The sequence below is a fragment of the Pecten maximus genome, chromosome 16, assembly GCF_902652985.1.
Source record: "Pecten maximus chromosome 16, xPecMax1.1, whole genome shotgun sequence".
Lineage (NCBI taxonomy): Eukaryota > Metazoa > Mollusca > Bivalvia > Pectinida > Pectinidae > Pecten > Pecten maximus.
In genome coordinates, this window is record NC_047030.1 from 17310352 (window position 1) to 17327678 (window position 17327).

General features: G+C 34.9%; 1 protein-coding gene across 2 annotated transcripts in view; it reads left to right on the forward strand.

Moving 5' to 3' along the window:
• Nucleotides 1-305: 305 nt before the first annotated feature.
• LOC117344857 (mediator of RNA polymerase II transcription subunit 15-like) overlaps nucleotides 306-17327 on the forward strand; it is a 32792-nt gene continuing 15770 nt past the window's right edge. For both annotated transcript variants that reach the window (XM_033907706.1, XM_033907707.1), the window contains exons 1-6: nucleotides 306-539; nucleotides 13784-13846; nucleotides 15038-15176; nucleotides 15543-15636; nucleotides 16010-16163; nucleotides 16848-16935. In XM_033907706.1, the coding sequence (XP_033763597.1) occupies nucleotides 473-539; nucleotides 13784-13846; nucleotides 15038-15176; nucleotides 15543-15636; nucleotides 16010-16163; nucleotides 16848-16935 (605 nt within the window). In that variant the 5' untranslated portion in view covers nucleotides 306-472. The remainder of the gene's footprint in view (nucleotides 540-13783; nucleotides 13847-15037; nucleotides 15177-15542; nucleotides 15637-16009; nucleotides 16164-16847; nucleotides 16936-17327) is intronic.

Genomic DNA, 17327 nt, shown 5'->3' on the forward strand with positions numbered 1-17327 from the left:
AAAAATAAATAAAGGAAAGAGTTGAGAGAAATACATGGTACTGAGTGAGAGACAGATCCGAAAATGTGTAGATGAGCGCTACAGGCCCCATTGGCCTTTTGTATTTTATAGTTTTTAAAAAAAAATACCAAAAAATCATGCTTTTCCTCGACTGTGTGCCTACAGTATACGTATAATATTCGGCACAATGAAGGACATATACATTATCGGTTTGATGTTGATGTCCAAACCGGTTAGCCAAGAGTGTCTAACCTGAATTATAACGTCGCAATCGTTTTCGTTGGTTTTTCAATTAAAGTGGGGTGTGGTGATCTTTAACAGTTCCTGAGTCAGATTTCATTTCCTACATCCGGTTTTTCTTTTTTATAACTTCCGGTTTTGGAGTATACGTTAATATTCCATAACAATGCTCGAAAATGGTTTAAACTGGACGTAAAACTGTCGGGCACTTGTGCCGGAAGATCAAATAAATATGGCGGAGGCCGCTGATCACCAGCGGGGACGCGACACCATGCCAAGGCAAGGCAAAGTTGAAAATGGTAAGTAGATCGATTTGTCATTGTAAAACTATTCAGTATTCACGAATCAAGTTGATCTTTTAAGGTTGCGATCATATGGAACATTCAAGATTTTGTTCAGCTTTTCAAAACACTCTCATGTCATCTCCAATGGACCCGAAAACGAATGTTGCCCGGGCTATACTCGTATTTTCATGGGTTTTTTTTTTTATCATAAAAACTTATTAGTAACTCAAAATCGACAAAACGAAGGCCAAATACGACAAAATAGATATTTGCAAGGAGAAGTACACGGAGAATACGACCAGGTGTTCCGAAATGGTAGGCGTCTTATGCAAATCTAGGTCATTTCAGTGTCAGATTCTAAAAACGAGAACTACTAGGGTTGTGAAATAAGAACCATCGGACATGTCAGATTTATAATATTATCATACCAGGAAATAAAACATTTCCAAATGAAATTATGATGTTGTTACTAACTTTCCATTGGTTTTCATCAATCTGCATCTCTCAAACCCTGTGTTGTAATTAGTTTTTTTATCAGAAGTCAACATCTGTCATGGAAATCGTGATATGAGAAGTCTGTGAATTTTGTTAGCACTGATCATGAGACTTCTGAAGATGTTGGCATTCAAGCCACAATCTGATTTTGGTCTCTATCGTGGTTGATACCAGTCTCTTTTATGCACTGTAGATCTCCCAAAACAGAAACTTGGATCACACAAAAACAAAACTCGGCTATCAAATGTAGGTCATTGTTATACAAATTTAGCAGTTCACCAACTTGAATTGGTCAGACTATTAGCTCCATTTCCCCCAGCACTAGTGTAATAGGAAGGATTGATGAAAAGTACCCTGCCCACACTGGGGCTTGAGCTAGCGACCTCTCGCTCTCAAGGCAAACATTCTACCACTAGGCTAAAGGGAAATTCCTCCTAGTCTGAGCTAGTAAGGTGACCTTATACTTTCTACTTTTACACTTCTCCTTCCTTCACAAAGTCTTCGCCCCAGAATACAACCACAACCCAGGTTCTTTATATCCATGGAAGCCTCTCAATCTACTATAGCTTACACTTGGATTGGTTAACGGCACCAAATCTGTAATATGGAGGAGTAATGAAAAATACCCTGTCCGCGCTCGAGCTCTATATAACTATAGTGACCTCTCGCTCTCAAGGCAAACATCCTACCACAAGGCTAAAGGAAATTCCCCCTAGTCTGAGCTAGTAAGCTGACCTTATACTCTCTACTTTTACACTAGTACAGTGCACTGACATTCACATATTTTTATATATAAGGTGGTTCTGATGTTTTGAAATCACTTTCTGCTGTTTTTGTTAATTTTTCTAATAGTTATGTAATTAAATGTAAACAACCTGGTTATTATGTAGGTAATAAAACCAGTACTGGAAACAAAGGTTTGTATTTTGCCAGCAAATATATAGATCTAATGGCTTATGGCTAGTGGAAAGAAAATGCATTGATTGGTATTGTGTGTGATGATTGATACCTTTCATTTCAGTAATATGATGCCATAACTTTATTATTAAGCATATCACTCGTATTGTACCCATACGATTGTTGTAAAATACACATTATTGAAATCCACTACACTGCCTGTGTACATATACATGTATATATGCTGATCATGATCCAATGACAGCAGTTGTTATTTACTAACTGTTGATGACAGGTCAGAGTTTTTCCAGAGAGACTGAATGTGCTGGCTCAGACACTGTCTAGATGTCTAATTCGGGTGTTTTGTCGGGTACATGTTGTTGTATGAGGCAGATCTCATACAGATCTATTTGCAACCTCCTTGAACTGTCAGCTCCCAATCTTTATCTCTCTTGCATGATTTCAAATCCTTGGGCATGGTTAAGCCTGGCCTAGGCAGCTTTCTTTCTTCAGTGGATCATTCCACATTGATGCCACACTAAGAATGCTTCTACCTTCATGTGTGGAGCTCATCACAGGAAGTCTCCCCCAGACAGGCTTTTCTGCTGCCAGCCCTTGAGGTTTCTTGATAAGGGTGGGGTATTAAGCAGGGTGAATTAGACATCTGTGTGAATCTGCTTCTAGATGGATTTGTGATGTAATCTTGCCTACAATAATGCTGATAAATTAAGGATAGGGTTGTATGTTTTAATGTAGAGCTCATGAGTTTGGGGCTCTCACTACAATGTGGGAGCTTGAGGCCCTCACTCAACTGTTGCTACCTTCTAGGCTATCATGTCTGTTGTCTTTTGGCGTAGTCAGTCTGTTGTTTTTTGGCGTAGTCAGTCTGTTGTCTTTTGGCGTAGTCAGTCTATTGTCTTTTGGCGTAGTCAGTCTGTTGTCTTTTGGCGTAGTCAGTCTGTTGTCTTTTGGCGTAGTCAGTCTGTTGTCTTTTGGTGTAGTCAGTCTGTTGTCTTTTGGCGTAGTCAGTCTGTTGTCTTTTGGCGTAGTCAGTCTATTGTCTTTTGGCGTAGTCAGTCTGTTGTCTTTTGGCGTAGTCAGTCTGTTGTCTTTTGGCGTAGTCAGTCTGTTGTCTTTTGGCGTAGTCAGTCTGTTGTCTTTTGGCGTAGTCAGTCTGTTGTCTTTTGGCGTAGTCAGTCTGTTGTCTTTTGGCGTAGTCAGTCTGTTGTCTTTTGGTGTAGTCAGTCTATTGTCTTTTGGTGTAGTCAGTCTATTGTCTCTTGGCGTAGACAGTCTGTTGTCTTCTGGCGTAGACAGTCTATTGTCTTCTGGCAAAATTTTGTCATCAGTGCTTGATGTCAGCTCGAGCAGGTTGTTGTGATGTGCATGTGCACACAGACACGGTAGTGGGGCCTCCCAAGGGATGTTTACCTGTTTGGGACCTCAGTCTTGTATTTTAATGCAAATATATGGGGATGTTAAAGAATGAATGCATAATAAAGTTATGGTAAATTTTACATCCTGAAAATTTGTTTGACAAGAAAAATTTTAATATTATAGTATTCTAGCTATTGAACCAAATCTTTGGCTTGGCTACTCCTAGATCCTAATCTATCCATATCCCATCCTGCTTTTATATACAGAAGATCTTGACTATAAATCAGCAGTTACAGGAACCTTGTTAAATCAGAAAACTTATAATCCAGAAATTCTTACATTGGAGAGGATTTAATAAGAAATGTGTACACTCATTAATCTGGAATTTTGTGTTATATATATATATATTCAGAAGACTCACCAGGGAAGGGAAGGTCACACCTGGACATGCCACAATGAATAGGCTTTACACATGTAGGTAGGACATCATCAAAGCATCAAAAGCCTGCAGCCAAGTTGTAGGTCAAACTTTACATGTAAACAGGTTAAATTCTACTTGAACATTGGCTTTAGTGTTTGGTTTTATAGGATCATTTATAAAATTATACCTTATATAGCTAGTTCATGTCATGTTCTCTTCAAATATGTATACTTTTTTTTTGTATAAATTACAGTATTCATTATACATGAATGCTCATACCAATTCTATTATTATAGAAAAGCTTGGATGGTTTAAACAGTTTTTAATGCCATGTAAATTGTAATCAAATGACAAAAAGGATTAAGAAAAGATTGACAAATTTAAGTCATGACATCCTATATTTTTATATACAGTACTAGTGTATACTTTTTGAACTAGACACTTTTTCCAGGAACCAAAGTGTCCATGGTAACAATGGTACATGGCCAGTGATATATTAATCTAGAGTATCTGTAGAGTATGGATGTTTGGGATAAAAATCTTGGCCTGAATTGGACCTGGATTAGGATACAAATCTGGACCTGGATTAGGATACAAATCTGGGCCTGTATTGGGATACAAATCTGGGCCTGAATTGGGATACAAATCTGGGCCTGAATTGGACCTGGATTAGGATACAAATCTGGGCCTGTATTGGGATAGAAATCTGGACCTTGATTGGGATACAAATCTGGGTCTGGATTGGGATACAAATCTGGGTCTAGATTGGGAAACAAATCTGGGTCTGAATTGGGAAACAAATCTGGGTCTGGATTGGGATACAAATCTGGGTCTGGATTGGGATACAAATCTGGGTCTGGATTGGGATACAAATCTGGGTCTGGATTGGGATACAAATCTGGGTCTGGATTGGGAAGCAAATCTGGGTCTGGATTGGGATACAAATCTGGGTCTGGATTGGGATACAAATCTGGGTCTGGATTGGGATACAAATCTGGGTCAGGATAGGGATATACATTTGGGTCTGAATGGGGATACAATTCTGGACCTTGATTGGGAAACACATCTTGGCCTGGATTGGGATACAAATCTGGGTCTGGATTGGGAAACAAATCTGGGTCTGGATTGGGATACAAATCTGGGTCTGGATTTGGATACAAATCTGGGTCTGAATTGGGATATAAATTTGGGTCAGGACTGGGATACAAATCTGGGCCTGGATTAGGATACAAATCTGGGCCTGGATTAGGATACAAATCTGGGCCTGGATTCTTACATTTTCAAGTCACATAGTCAACATTATGTATTGATAATAGGATATTTGATAATAGGACTGTTAGATTTCAGTGCAGATTCTTTTTAGCCCAATAATGTGTATATATTAAGTTTGTTATGCTAATTTGTCAGTCAGCACTGATCTGACAGGTAGAGATACTGAATTTAATGTAAATTTAATTCCTGGATATCAGATGTATGAACCCACACTGGGTTATTTAGCTGGCAGGGTGTAAAATAAGTATACAGTATATATATATTCAACCCAATAAATGCATGCCCATATCTGCGGCTGCCCCATAAGTGCACCCCTCCACCTTTTAGGGAAATTTTATAAAGAGGATGGGTGTGCTAATTGCAACATATATAAAGTTCTTTACCACACTTATCCGCCAAATAATCTGAAGTCTTTTAACCAAAGACTTAAGATTGTTTTCACTACATAAAGTTATGTAAATGAAAAAAAAAAAAAAAAAATTCACCCGGAAGTTTTTCTCTGTACACGGTTTTATTAAGCTAACCTATGTTGTGTTTTTCTAAGCACACAGTGTATTAGGTTATACAGTAATTACTGATATAATTTCCTTTTCCTATTTGATATTCAAGAATTACATGTACTTAGATTTTCTCCCACTTATGTTAAATGATTTTATCATCAACATTTATTCCCTAATCTCCCAATTATGTTAAATTATTTCATCATCAACATTTAATCCCTCACTAAGCTGTCATCAGTTGGCTTTAATGGCCTATTTTGGTCAACAGCTGTACTGTTCATTGTCTATAGATCTGGCAGTCTGTAAAACTTTGGAAACATTCTATACACACTTGAGTCAAATTTTCAATAAACTGTTTATAGGATGCTTATATTTTCACGACAAATTCTTTGAAGTTATATCATGCAGACTCTTAATTACAACTTCTTTACAATCATGCTATTTAACTATAATTAATTGCAAAAAAATATATATGATACTGTAACTGTTTTTCAATAAGAGTTATAATGTTGAAATGGTAAAATAGAAAATAAAGATACAAAACTACTCTGAGTAAAGCAAGTATAAAATCAAAACAGCTGTAAACTCTGCTTCAGAGAAAATAGGCCTATATTTATATAATTAATCCCAGAGTAAAGAAAAGTAACATTTTTTAAAGGACTTTGTATATATTTATATGTAACAGTAGGCTAGCTGATTAATAATAAAAATCAATCAGTTGACACTAACCAATTTTATCAGATCATCATGCAATGTTGAACTCTCAACCAATTCCCATCTCTACAAGAAACTAATAAAGAAGAAAAGGAAATATTTGGTAAACTTTCTATACAAAATTTACAGTGTATATAAAATATATGTACATTGAACAGAAAGTAAAGTCAAGAAAGTATGGAGAGTTTCAGGAATATTGTATATCCAAAATGTGTACCGGAAAAAAAGGTCCAAATATATATCTGAATATTAAGCATAAAACTTTGGGTAATATATACTACAGGATATTGGAGAAGCAATTACATTACATTTAAATGGAAATGGAGCTTTTAATGCAAGGCATATTAAGGAAATTTTACCGAAGATTAAGCTAATGGATTCTTTTATCAAACAAAAGTTTTACTTTAAGTTCAAAATGTGTCAAGATTTGAAATCAATCTTTTAAATTATCTTCCTCCATCTCATTATATTATCCTCCTCCACCTCATTAAATTATCCTCCTCCACCTCATTAAATTATCCTCTTCCACCTCATTAAATTATCCTCTTCCACCTCATTAAATTATCCTCCTCCACCTCATTAAATTATCCTCCTCCACCTCATTATATATCCTCCTCCACCTCATTATATATCCTATTCACTACAGTACAACTACAACATGAAGTTCTAATCTTTAACCTTCGGATCTTAACATACATGGTGTATATGATACATTGTGTTAATAATTAGATAACATAGTAACACACATGATGTAGAAAGACAACTTTATGACTTCTCCCCTGATCTGGGTGCGGCACAGTGGTATTAGCTTTAAGTATTTCTGGCTATGCCATAGATTGTCAGTTCAGGCCTGGCCAGACACAAATCATAAAAATAGTCTTTGAAAAGCTTCAAAACTTTGATTGATTATCAAACAATTAAAGAGCAATGTGTGAACGTGGTTAGTGATTAAACAATAAAGATCAATGGCTGGTTGGTGATTAAACAATAAAGATCAATGTGTGGTTGGTGATTAAACAATAAAGATCAATGTTTGGTTGGTGATTAAACAAAGATCAATGACTGATTAGTGATTAAACAATAAAGATCAATGGGTGGTTGGTGATTAAACAATAAAGATCAATGGCTGGTTAGTGATTAAACAATAAAGATAAATGTTTGGTTAGTGATTAAACAATAAAGATCAATGGGTGGTTGGTGATTAAACAATAAAGATCAATGGCTGATTAGTGATTAAACAAAGATCAATGTTTGGTTAGTGATTAAACAATAAAGATATATGGCTGATTAGTGATTAAACAAAGATCAATGTTTGGTTAGTGATTAAACAATAAAGACCAATGACTGGTTGGTGATCAAACAATAAAGACCAATGGGTGGTTGGTGATTAAACAATAAAGATCAATGTTTGGTTGGTGATCAAACAATAAAGACCAATGTTTGGTTGGTGATTAAACAATAAAGACCAATGTTTGGTTGGTGATCAAACAATAAAGATCAATGACTGGTTGGTGATTAAACAATTAAGATCAATGACTGGTTGGTGATTAAACAATAAAGATCAATGGCTGGTTGGTGATTAATTAAACAATAAAGATCAATGTTTGGTTGGTGATTAAACAATAAAGATCAATGGCTGATTAGTGATTAAACAAAGATCAATGCCTGGTTGTTGATTAAACAATAAAGATCAATGGTTGATTAGTGATTAAACAATAAAGATCAATGTTTGGTTGGTGATTAAACAATAAAGATCAATGGCTGGTTGGTGATTAATTAAACAATAAAGATCAATGTTTGGTTAGTGATTAAACAATAAAGATCAATGTTTGGTTGGTGATTAAACAATAAAGATCAATGTTTGGTTGGTGATTAAACAATAAAGACCAATGGCTGGTAAGTGATTAAACAATAAAGATCAATGTTTGGTTGGTGATTAAACAATAAAGATAAATGGCTGGTTAGTGATTAAACAATAAAGATCAATGGGTGATTAGTGATTAAACAATAAAGATCAATGGCTGGTTAGTGATTAAACAATAAAGATCAATGTTTGGTTGGTGATCAAACAATAAAGACCAATGTTTGGTTGGTGATTAAACAATAAAGATCAATGTTTGGTTGGTGATTAAACAATAAAGATCAATGGCTGGTTGGTGATTAAACAATAAAGATCAATGGCTGGTTGGTGATTAAACAATAAAGATCAATGTTTGGTTGGTGATTAAACAATAAAGATCAATGTTTGGTTGGTGATTAAATAATAAAGACCAATGGCTGGTTAGTGATTAAACAATAAAGATCAATGGCTGGTTAGTGATTAAACAATAAAGATCAATGGGTGATTAGTGATTAAACAATAAAGATCAATGGGTGATTAGTGATTAAACATTAAGATCAATGTTTGGTTGGTGATTAAATAATAAAGACCAATGGCTGGTTAGTGATTAAACAATAAAGATCAATGGCTGGTTAGTGATTAAACAATAAAGATCAATGTTTGGTCATTGATTAAACAATAAAGATCAATGGCTGGTTGGTGATTAAATAATAAAGATCAATGTTTGGTTAAGACCACACAGACTTTCTCCTTGTTCTCTGGTTTCCTCCCGCAGTACAAATAAGTTGATATATCTTGTTATGCGATTGTTGTAAAATAAATAAAGTTTACATTTAGTTAAAGATCTTTGACAACTGAAAGAGAAATATATATATATTGTCTAAACATTTACCACTGGCTGTAGAAAGTTTACTGTATAAAAAATTGATAAAATCGTAAGTCTATGATTTTAAGATAGTTTTAATGCAGTCTATATCATAATTATTACATGACAGCAAGAAGCCTTTTTGTAAACATGTTTTTGTACACTGAGTCATGTCTGTAAAATCCTTAAGGATAAAATGTGAATTTTTGATACATGTATTCTCATACTTCAAAGATTTGTGTTATGTATCATACCACATACAAACCTTTATACACTTGCCAACACTCGCTTAACAAGTTTGTCAGCTGTATTTTTATATTATTGTCGTAATATACATATTATGACAGGGCGACCATGGCCAGTGAATTTTATACATCAAGATATTTTGTATGCAGAACAAGCGTGAAAGGTCTTGATTTAAAATTGATATTTGCATGCATTACTTATATGAATACGCACTGTGTAGACTTGTTAATGTTACGACAAGGTTAGATTTAGGGACTGAGTGTTTACAGGAGAATACGGTTTTTGACTCTGAAAATTGATGTTATTATCAAAGGCATCAAATTTTGCGGGAAATGTTTTTGATATTTAGTGTAAATGTCAAGTGTTAAGTGGAAGCCAAAACAGATCTACATGTTTAACAATATGTACATCAATATGTCACCGATGTATAGTACAGACACTCAGTACAAACATCGGGGGATCATGTACGTCAATATGTCACTGATGTATAGTACAGACACTCTGTACAAACATAGGGGGAATCATGTACGTCAATATGTCACTGATGTATAGTACAGACACTCAGTACAAACATAGGGGGATCATGTACGTCAATATGTCACTGATGTATAGTACAGACACTCAGTAGAAACATCGGGGGATCATGTACGTCAATATGTCACTGATGTATAGTACAGACACTCAGTACAAACATAGGGGGATCATGTACGTCAATATGTCACCGATGTATAGTACAGACACTCAGTAGAAACATAGAGGGATCATGTACGTCAATATGTCACTGATGTATATATAGTACAGACACTCAGTAGAAACATAGGGGGATCATGTACGTCAATATGTCACTGATATATAGTACAGACACTCAGTAGAAACATGGGGGGATCGTGTACGTCAATATGTCACTAGTATAGTACAGACATTCAGTACAAACATAGAGGGAATCATGTACGTCAATATGTCACTGATGTATAGTACAGACACTCAGTACAAACATAGGGGGATCATGTACGTCAATATGTCACTGATGTATAGTACAGACACTCAGTACAAACATAGGGGGATCATGTACGTCAATATGTCACCGATGTATAGTACCGACACTCAATAGAAACATAGAGGGATCATGTACGTCAATATGTCACTAATGTATAGTACAGACACTCAGTAGAAACATCGGGAGATCATGTACGTCAATTATGATCAATTGAACATTCTGTTAAGATGTAATTTTAATCACAATTGATCATTAATTACATAATCACTCAATTAAATGAAGTAATTATATAATTCAGGGCCAGTATTTCATCAATTACACATCAAACTGTTGAGGGGTAAACTTATACACAATATATCATTAATTACATAATTATTCATCAAAGGAAGTAATTACATGATTCGATTAATTCACTGTCAGTATATCATTAATTACACATTATACCACAATAGGTGGGTGTTTTTTTAACTCCAAAGGCATGAAATACTCATAACAAATGCTGAATAACAAACTCTAAATGCGTTTTGATTGGTTGACATGGTGACCTTTAACTGGGACTATTTTCTAATCATGTGATTCAATGCGTTTTTATTGGCTAACACTTGAAGGCCGCTTCATGGGGTCCTGAAAATGATAACAAACAAGAAGTACTGGGTAGTTTGTAGTTGTTTTTTTGGTCATATTTTTAAATATATATTTATATATTTCATTCCATTGACTGCTTTGAAAATAATAAACTTATTCAATAATAATATTTACACACAGTCATATCCTTAAATACCCAAAACAATATTGTGAAAAAAGAAAACATGCTAACACAGATCAGGTCATTTTACCCTCAAAATAGCTTTTATATTGTGGTAGAAACAGGTCACACAAATTCGTGGTTATATAGTTTTTCTTTCACTCTCGTTAGTTATTTTTCCAAAGTTACTAAAGCTAATGTTTTTTTGTAAGTTTTGGAAAATAACTATGAATTGAGTGAAAAAAATGCGATATACAACAACCACTCGGTGTGTAACCTCTATTTAAACTGTTAAGGTAAATCTACATATATATATATATCATTAATTACATAATTATTAATCTAAAACAATTAGTTATATAGACCCTTTAAATAATTCAAGAAGACATTTACGGTATCAATATTGTACTTATATTTATGTTTTCTGACTGCTGAAGCAGATGTTTTAGAAAGTTCAACATGTCTGGATTTTGCCTTTATAACTTTGGCACATGACCATGTGTAATACTGTAATGGAGTAGAGTGGCTGCTACCATGCTTTTTATAATGAGATGGAAAACAATTCAACAAAGTATAGTCAACTTGACCAGGATATAATGGCCATACAATGGTGTTATAATTAAGCTGACAAACATACAAACATGTTTGTAAACAGACTTAGGAAGTAACAAATGGTATATAGACATGATCAAGGGATGTTAGTAAGGTAACAATGAACTCCCCCCTCCTCCTCCCCCCTCACATCCCCCCATTATGTGTTTGGTAGATAGAGGTGTACATGTAGTGAAGCTGACATGTAAATGTTTAAATGTGGACCTGATCCTGGACATAATGCTACATGTGTATACAGTGGTTTAATTAAGTATTAGGAAACTTAGTGTTTCTAAATTAAGATGGAAAGTGTTTAATTGTGACATTGTCTGGTCAACCGACTGTTCAATAGTGCTGAAACTTTCTGATATATATGGATATATTTAAAAAATTATTTTGATTTTTAAAAGTGTTTTGATTTAGATAATTTGAATTTTGATACATAAACTTTGTAAAATCAACAAAAAAATTGGAAACAAGAAATTATTCTATTTTGTATACTGATAGTACAGTAATTGTATATCTTGTTAATAAGCCTTGGTAATAACTATTTGTAATTAACATGCTCTTATAACTACTGCAAATGATGCCATACACATCATGTTGAACCACATAATCAAAATGTCAATATTATTTTCTTAACTGGAATTGTGCAATTTTCCACAATTGTCTGTAAATTTAGAGAGCACAAGTTCAGTTTGTGACGTGTGGAGTGGAATTTAAATCTTCAGCTGTTAAATCAGAAAGTGTAGGGGCAGCAGAAATTAACATCAATGATGGACGACGCTGATCCCACATATATGCATCGGAGATATCGTCTGCACAACATCTCGCTGATGCGCAAATACAGGACGCAAAGTATAGTAATTGCAATATAGACGACAAATACTTTGTGTTTAGTGATCACAGCATTGTTTTTGACTCCATTAGTTTTTGATGATGATAGCATGAAAAATCTCTTATTATCAAGACATTGTGATCAGAGGCAATTGCAATTAGTTCATTAGTTTTACTATCACTAACTTAACCCGGGGTGAATTAATGAAGAATTTTGGAATGTAATTTGTAGTGAATCATATTTAAACAGAACATCTTTCTAATTAATTGTATCTATATAAGCAATATATATGTATATAATATGCTAAAGTGTTTTGTATTATCTGTATTAGCCGGTAGTGCCAGTTCCTGATGGTTTCTTGCGTTCGTTACATTTGAACTGAATTTGATTTTGCTATACTTACTTTGAGTTATCGTATATTTCTATGTTTTGCTCATGATCATGATCACCTGGCAGAGATTCTGGCATTTATGAGCTTATTTGATGGGATGGTGCCCTCCATCTCTAGCTTTAATTAATGGTGCCCTCCATCTAGCTTTAATTAATGGTGCCCTCCATCTAGCTTTAATTAATGGTGCCCTCCATCTAGCTTTAATTAATGGTGCCCTCCATCTAGCTTTAATTAATGGTGCCCTCCATCTAGCTTTAATTAATGGTGCCCTCCATCTAGCTTTAATTAATGGTGCCCTCCATCTAGCTTTAATTAATGGTGCCCTCCATCTAGCTTTAATTAATGGTGCCCTCCATCAAGTTTTAATCATTGCAGTTTTCTTCTTTCTAAAACCACATGTGAATAACCTAGATATTAAGTGTCATGACCGAGGAATGAGATGTTTATCAGTTTATCACTTTTGTTCTAATGAATGACTTTGAGCCGAATCCAAGGTCACAGGACAAATTGGTTTTATCACATATTGGGATGACTCCTGAAATAGCTGTGTGACAATATGTCCAAGTCTGCAGACATAATCAGGCGAAGATTTAAGTGAAACATCTTTTAATAATTTTCAATAAATTCATTTTGGCTTGGATTGCCTGATGATACATGTCACTGTTTTTGTGTATATAAGCCTTATCTTATTCAATTGATTAATCATGTTTTCAATCCAAAAATCATAACTTGGAATACAGCTAGGTTTTGTCAAAGTTTCATGTAAGCATGTTAAAAATGACATGTGCTATGTTTCAATGTAAATATGACGTTTTATTTGCAAGAACTGTGTGATATATTTTTTATGTTTCAGAGTAAATATGACATTTTATTTGCAATAACTGTGTGATATACGGTATATCTTTTATATTTCAGTGTAAATATGATGTTTTGTTTGCAGTAACAATGTGATATATTTGCTATGTTTCATTGTAAATATGACGTTTAGTTTCCAATAATTAACTGTGTGATAAATTTGTCATGTTTAAATGTAAATATAACATTTTGTTTGCAATAACCGTGTGTTCCAGTGTGTAAGCAGTGGCTTGTCCATGAAGATGGAGCGATGGCCTACAACATGCAAAATCAAGAGAGTAAGTAGTTATAACAGCATGTTGTCAAGTTTGATGACAATGGACTGGTAAATTAAATTGGTCTGATATTGTAATCTATATACCTGTCATCTGCATAAGATGTAAATATCTTATGCTTTGGTGTTTGTCATCCTCCAGCACCAGCTTTCTACCTAGGTGCTTAATTCTGCAGAACCAACACACCTAGATTTATTACCTGGTAGCTCACCTGGTTAGAAAGACCAAAGTGAGCTGATGCCATACCGACATCCGCTGTACATGCGTATGTCAACAATTTCTTCAAACAACTTCCTTTTCCTAACCAATGATTGGAATCTAACTAAATATGACAAGAAGCATAACTTGGTGGTGAGGATTCAGAATTATACAAATAGAGCGGCAGACCCTCCAGGGGGCAAGGGACAAAGAGCAGGGGTCAGGGGGCAAGGGGCAAAGGGGGCAGTTTGGGTATATTGCTATAAAGGACTTCTTACTAGAACTATGCACTGGATATCATTCATATTTGGCTGAAAGCATCCCAATACTGAATAGGTGGTGAAAATTCAAAAATGTACAAACAGTGGGGTTGACCCCCTAGGGGACTCAGAGCCAAAAGGGGGCAGTTTTGCTATATTGATATAAACAACTTCTTCTCTAGTAATTTTAGGCCAGTAACATGTTGGAATGAGGAGACAATTAAGGTTGTTTTAAATTGATTACCTTGGCACGCTTTCTGTAGGGGGAAAAGTAACTGTTAGAATCTTAATAATATTTAAATTTCCTTTGAATAATCAAGAGGCCTATCAAGTCCTGAATTTGGTCAGAAATATGCTGAAATAAAGGGTCATCAAGGTTGTTCAAGTCGGTACACCAGTTGATTCATTTTCAACATCAAAGGGGTTAAATGTGTTAAAATCTTTACATGAATTCAGTTTAAAATACACCATCATATTGACATAATTGTATTTTCGACAGTATCTTCTAATTTTTCCAGACCTATTAGTCAGCATCTTCTCATGAACTTCATACAATGCCAATGTTAAAGCTGATACACTGTTGTACACTGTTGTACATTATTGTACGACTGTAGCTGCCGACTCCTTAATGTAAGATTTTTACGAGGATTTTATATCAGATACTTGACAGTATATTCCTCATTCTGTTGATGCAGTGATTTATAAAAGATTTAAGAGGTCATGATTGTATTTACAGTTGAGCGACATTATGGTCTCAATCGGTTTAACCGTCGGACAGTTCGTGAGGACATTCCTGTTGCTAAGGTTCTACAGACCGATGAGGAGGTTCGGCAGCAGGAAGAACGGTACAACGAGCTGCAGGCTCTCCGAGCTCAGTATGTAATCAGAAATAGTTATATAATATTACTATTATATCGTAATAGAGATAATCCTGTGTTACTCTCATAAAGTTTTCAGATGATTATTTTTCTTACCCCGGACAGTTGTAACTTACCCTAGTGTTGAAACAGAGGGATTCTTCGCTTACAATAATTACATGACATCACAGTAACAATACAATGGCGTCTCTTGTGTGTGTCCCAGACAATGCCATCCAGTGGTCCAATCATTTTCTGGACACCATCCTTTGATTACTGTAACAGTAGGATATACAACAATACCAGACCAGGCCACCCAGACCAGACCTGCCCACTCCATGTGTATGGTAACAGTTTGATCATTGTTCTGTTTTTTTAACTCAGAGCTGACGAGGATCAGGAGATTGCTCTTCGTGTGATGCAGGAGATAGAGGGTGAGGAGGCTGCCAGACAGAGGGAGAGGGAACTGCGAGACGAGGTATACCTATACAAAGATTTTGCTCTTTGTTATAATTGTAATTTAAAGAATGAAACCTTGTATGTGTACATCAGTACCTTTAAAAATAACAAACGTGCGGTGCATTTTCTGTTTAATATTAGTGTGACACGTTCAATGTAAATATTGGATAAATTTATGTTGAATTTGGCGCGGTTTGCAGATGAAAAGTGACATTGCAAACATTTTTAATGTAAAATGTCTTCAAATCTGATTAACAATTTCCAGGAAAATTTAGAACATTGGGAAGGCAAACAAGATCTGTGTACCCCCTAATGTATAGATATTCAGGCATTAACTTGTTAGTGAGATTTTAAACAAAACTTAAGTTCACAATAACAACTTCTTGTGACAGGAAATTGCCAGAGCTGCACAGGAGAAGGAAACGCAGAAATATGAACGATATTTGGAAAAGAAGAGGGAGAAGGTCTTGAAGAAAGAACGCCACATTTTGGAGAGACAACTGGAACAGCATATGGTCGAGGCCAGACTGGCAGCTGGAGAGGAAGGTAGGTCATGTGACTTTAGATTGTTATATTTAGGTCATGTGACTTTAGGTTGTTATATTTAGGTCAGGTGACTTTAGGTTGTTATATTTAGGTCATGTGACTTTAGGTTGCTATATTTAGGTCATGTGACTTTAGGTTGTTATATTTAGGTCATGTGACTTTAGACTGTTATATTTAGGTCATGTGACTTTAGGTTATTATATTTAGGTCATGTGACTATAGGTTGCTATATTTAGGTCATGTGACTTTAGGTTGTTGTATTTAGGTCATGTGACTTTAGGTTGTTATATTTAGGTCATATGACTTCAGGTTGTTATATTTAGGTCATGTGACTTTAGGTTGTTATATTTAGGTCATGTGACTTTATGTAGGTCATCTGGCTTATTGAAGGCTGAAAAAAATTTGTACAATTATAAAAAATTGTTGTGCTTCTACATGAATAAATGATAAACAAAATGTAGCTTAGCATACAAATGAAAACTAGTCTGTTATTTAATGGCCTAAGATATGTTTCTGAGAGATGTGCTGTTTTTGTTTGTAATTATTAAATGAGAGTCTTTGTGACAGGTACCACAAACATCCTGCAACCCATAAATGGGCTACAAAGAAGGGCAGGCTTAATGCGAGACAATGAAAATACAAGTTGTCATTTCTACTGATAAATATGTTTTCCGATGTTTGCAGGCCTAGATGATGCCATGCAGGGCATGTATATGTCAACAGCTGGGGACAGAGGTTCCTTCTCAGGGCGACAAGTCAATGGGGGCAGAAAGTAAGTCAATTTAAAAAAAAAATCATATTGGCTTTTAAAGAATGTATTCTGGTTTCATGTAGCAATCTGCAAAATTTGGCAAAGTATTTTTATTTAAGGTCACAATAGTTAAACTGCTACTGGTAACTGTCTAGGATAAGATATCAGTCTGTTGAAACTTTAAAAACTACCACAAGTAAGATCAGCAAAAATTACCAAACGACTATCTGTTAGTTGTTTAAAGATGATAGTCTGGAGTTTTAGGATATTAGCAACCGAACCGTTTAAATATGAATTTGTTGATGATAAATTTGATAATTTCTGAACCCTTACATTTTAAATAATTGGAAATCAATTTCAGGGTTTTGCTCCATATTTGATCATGTCACAGTATTAACTTTTTATGATTGAAA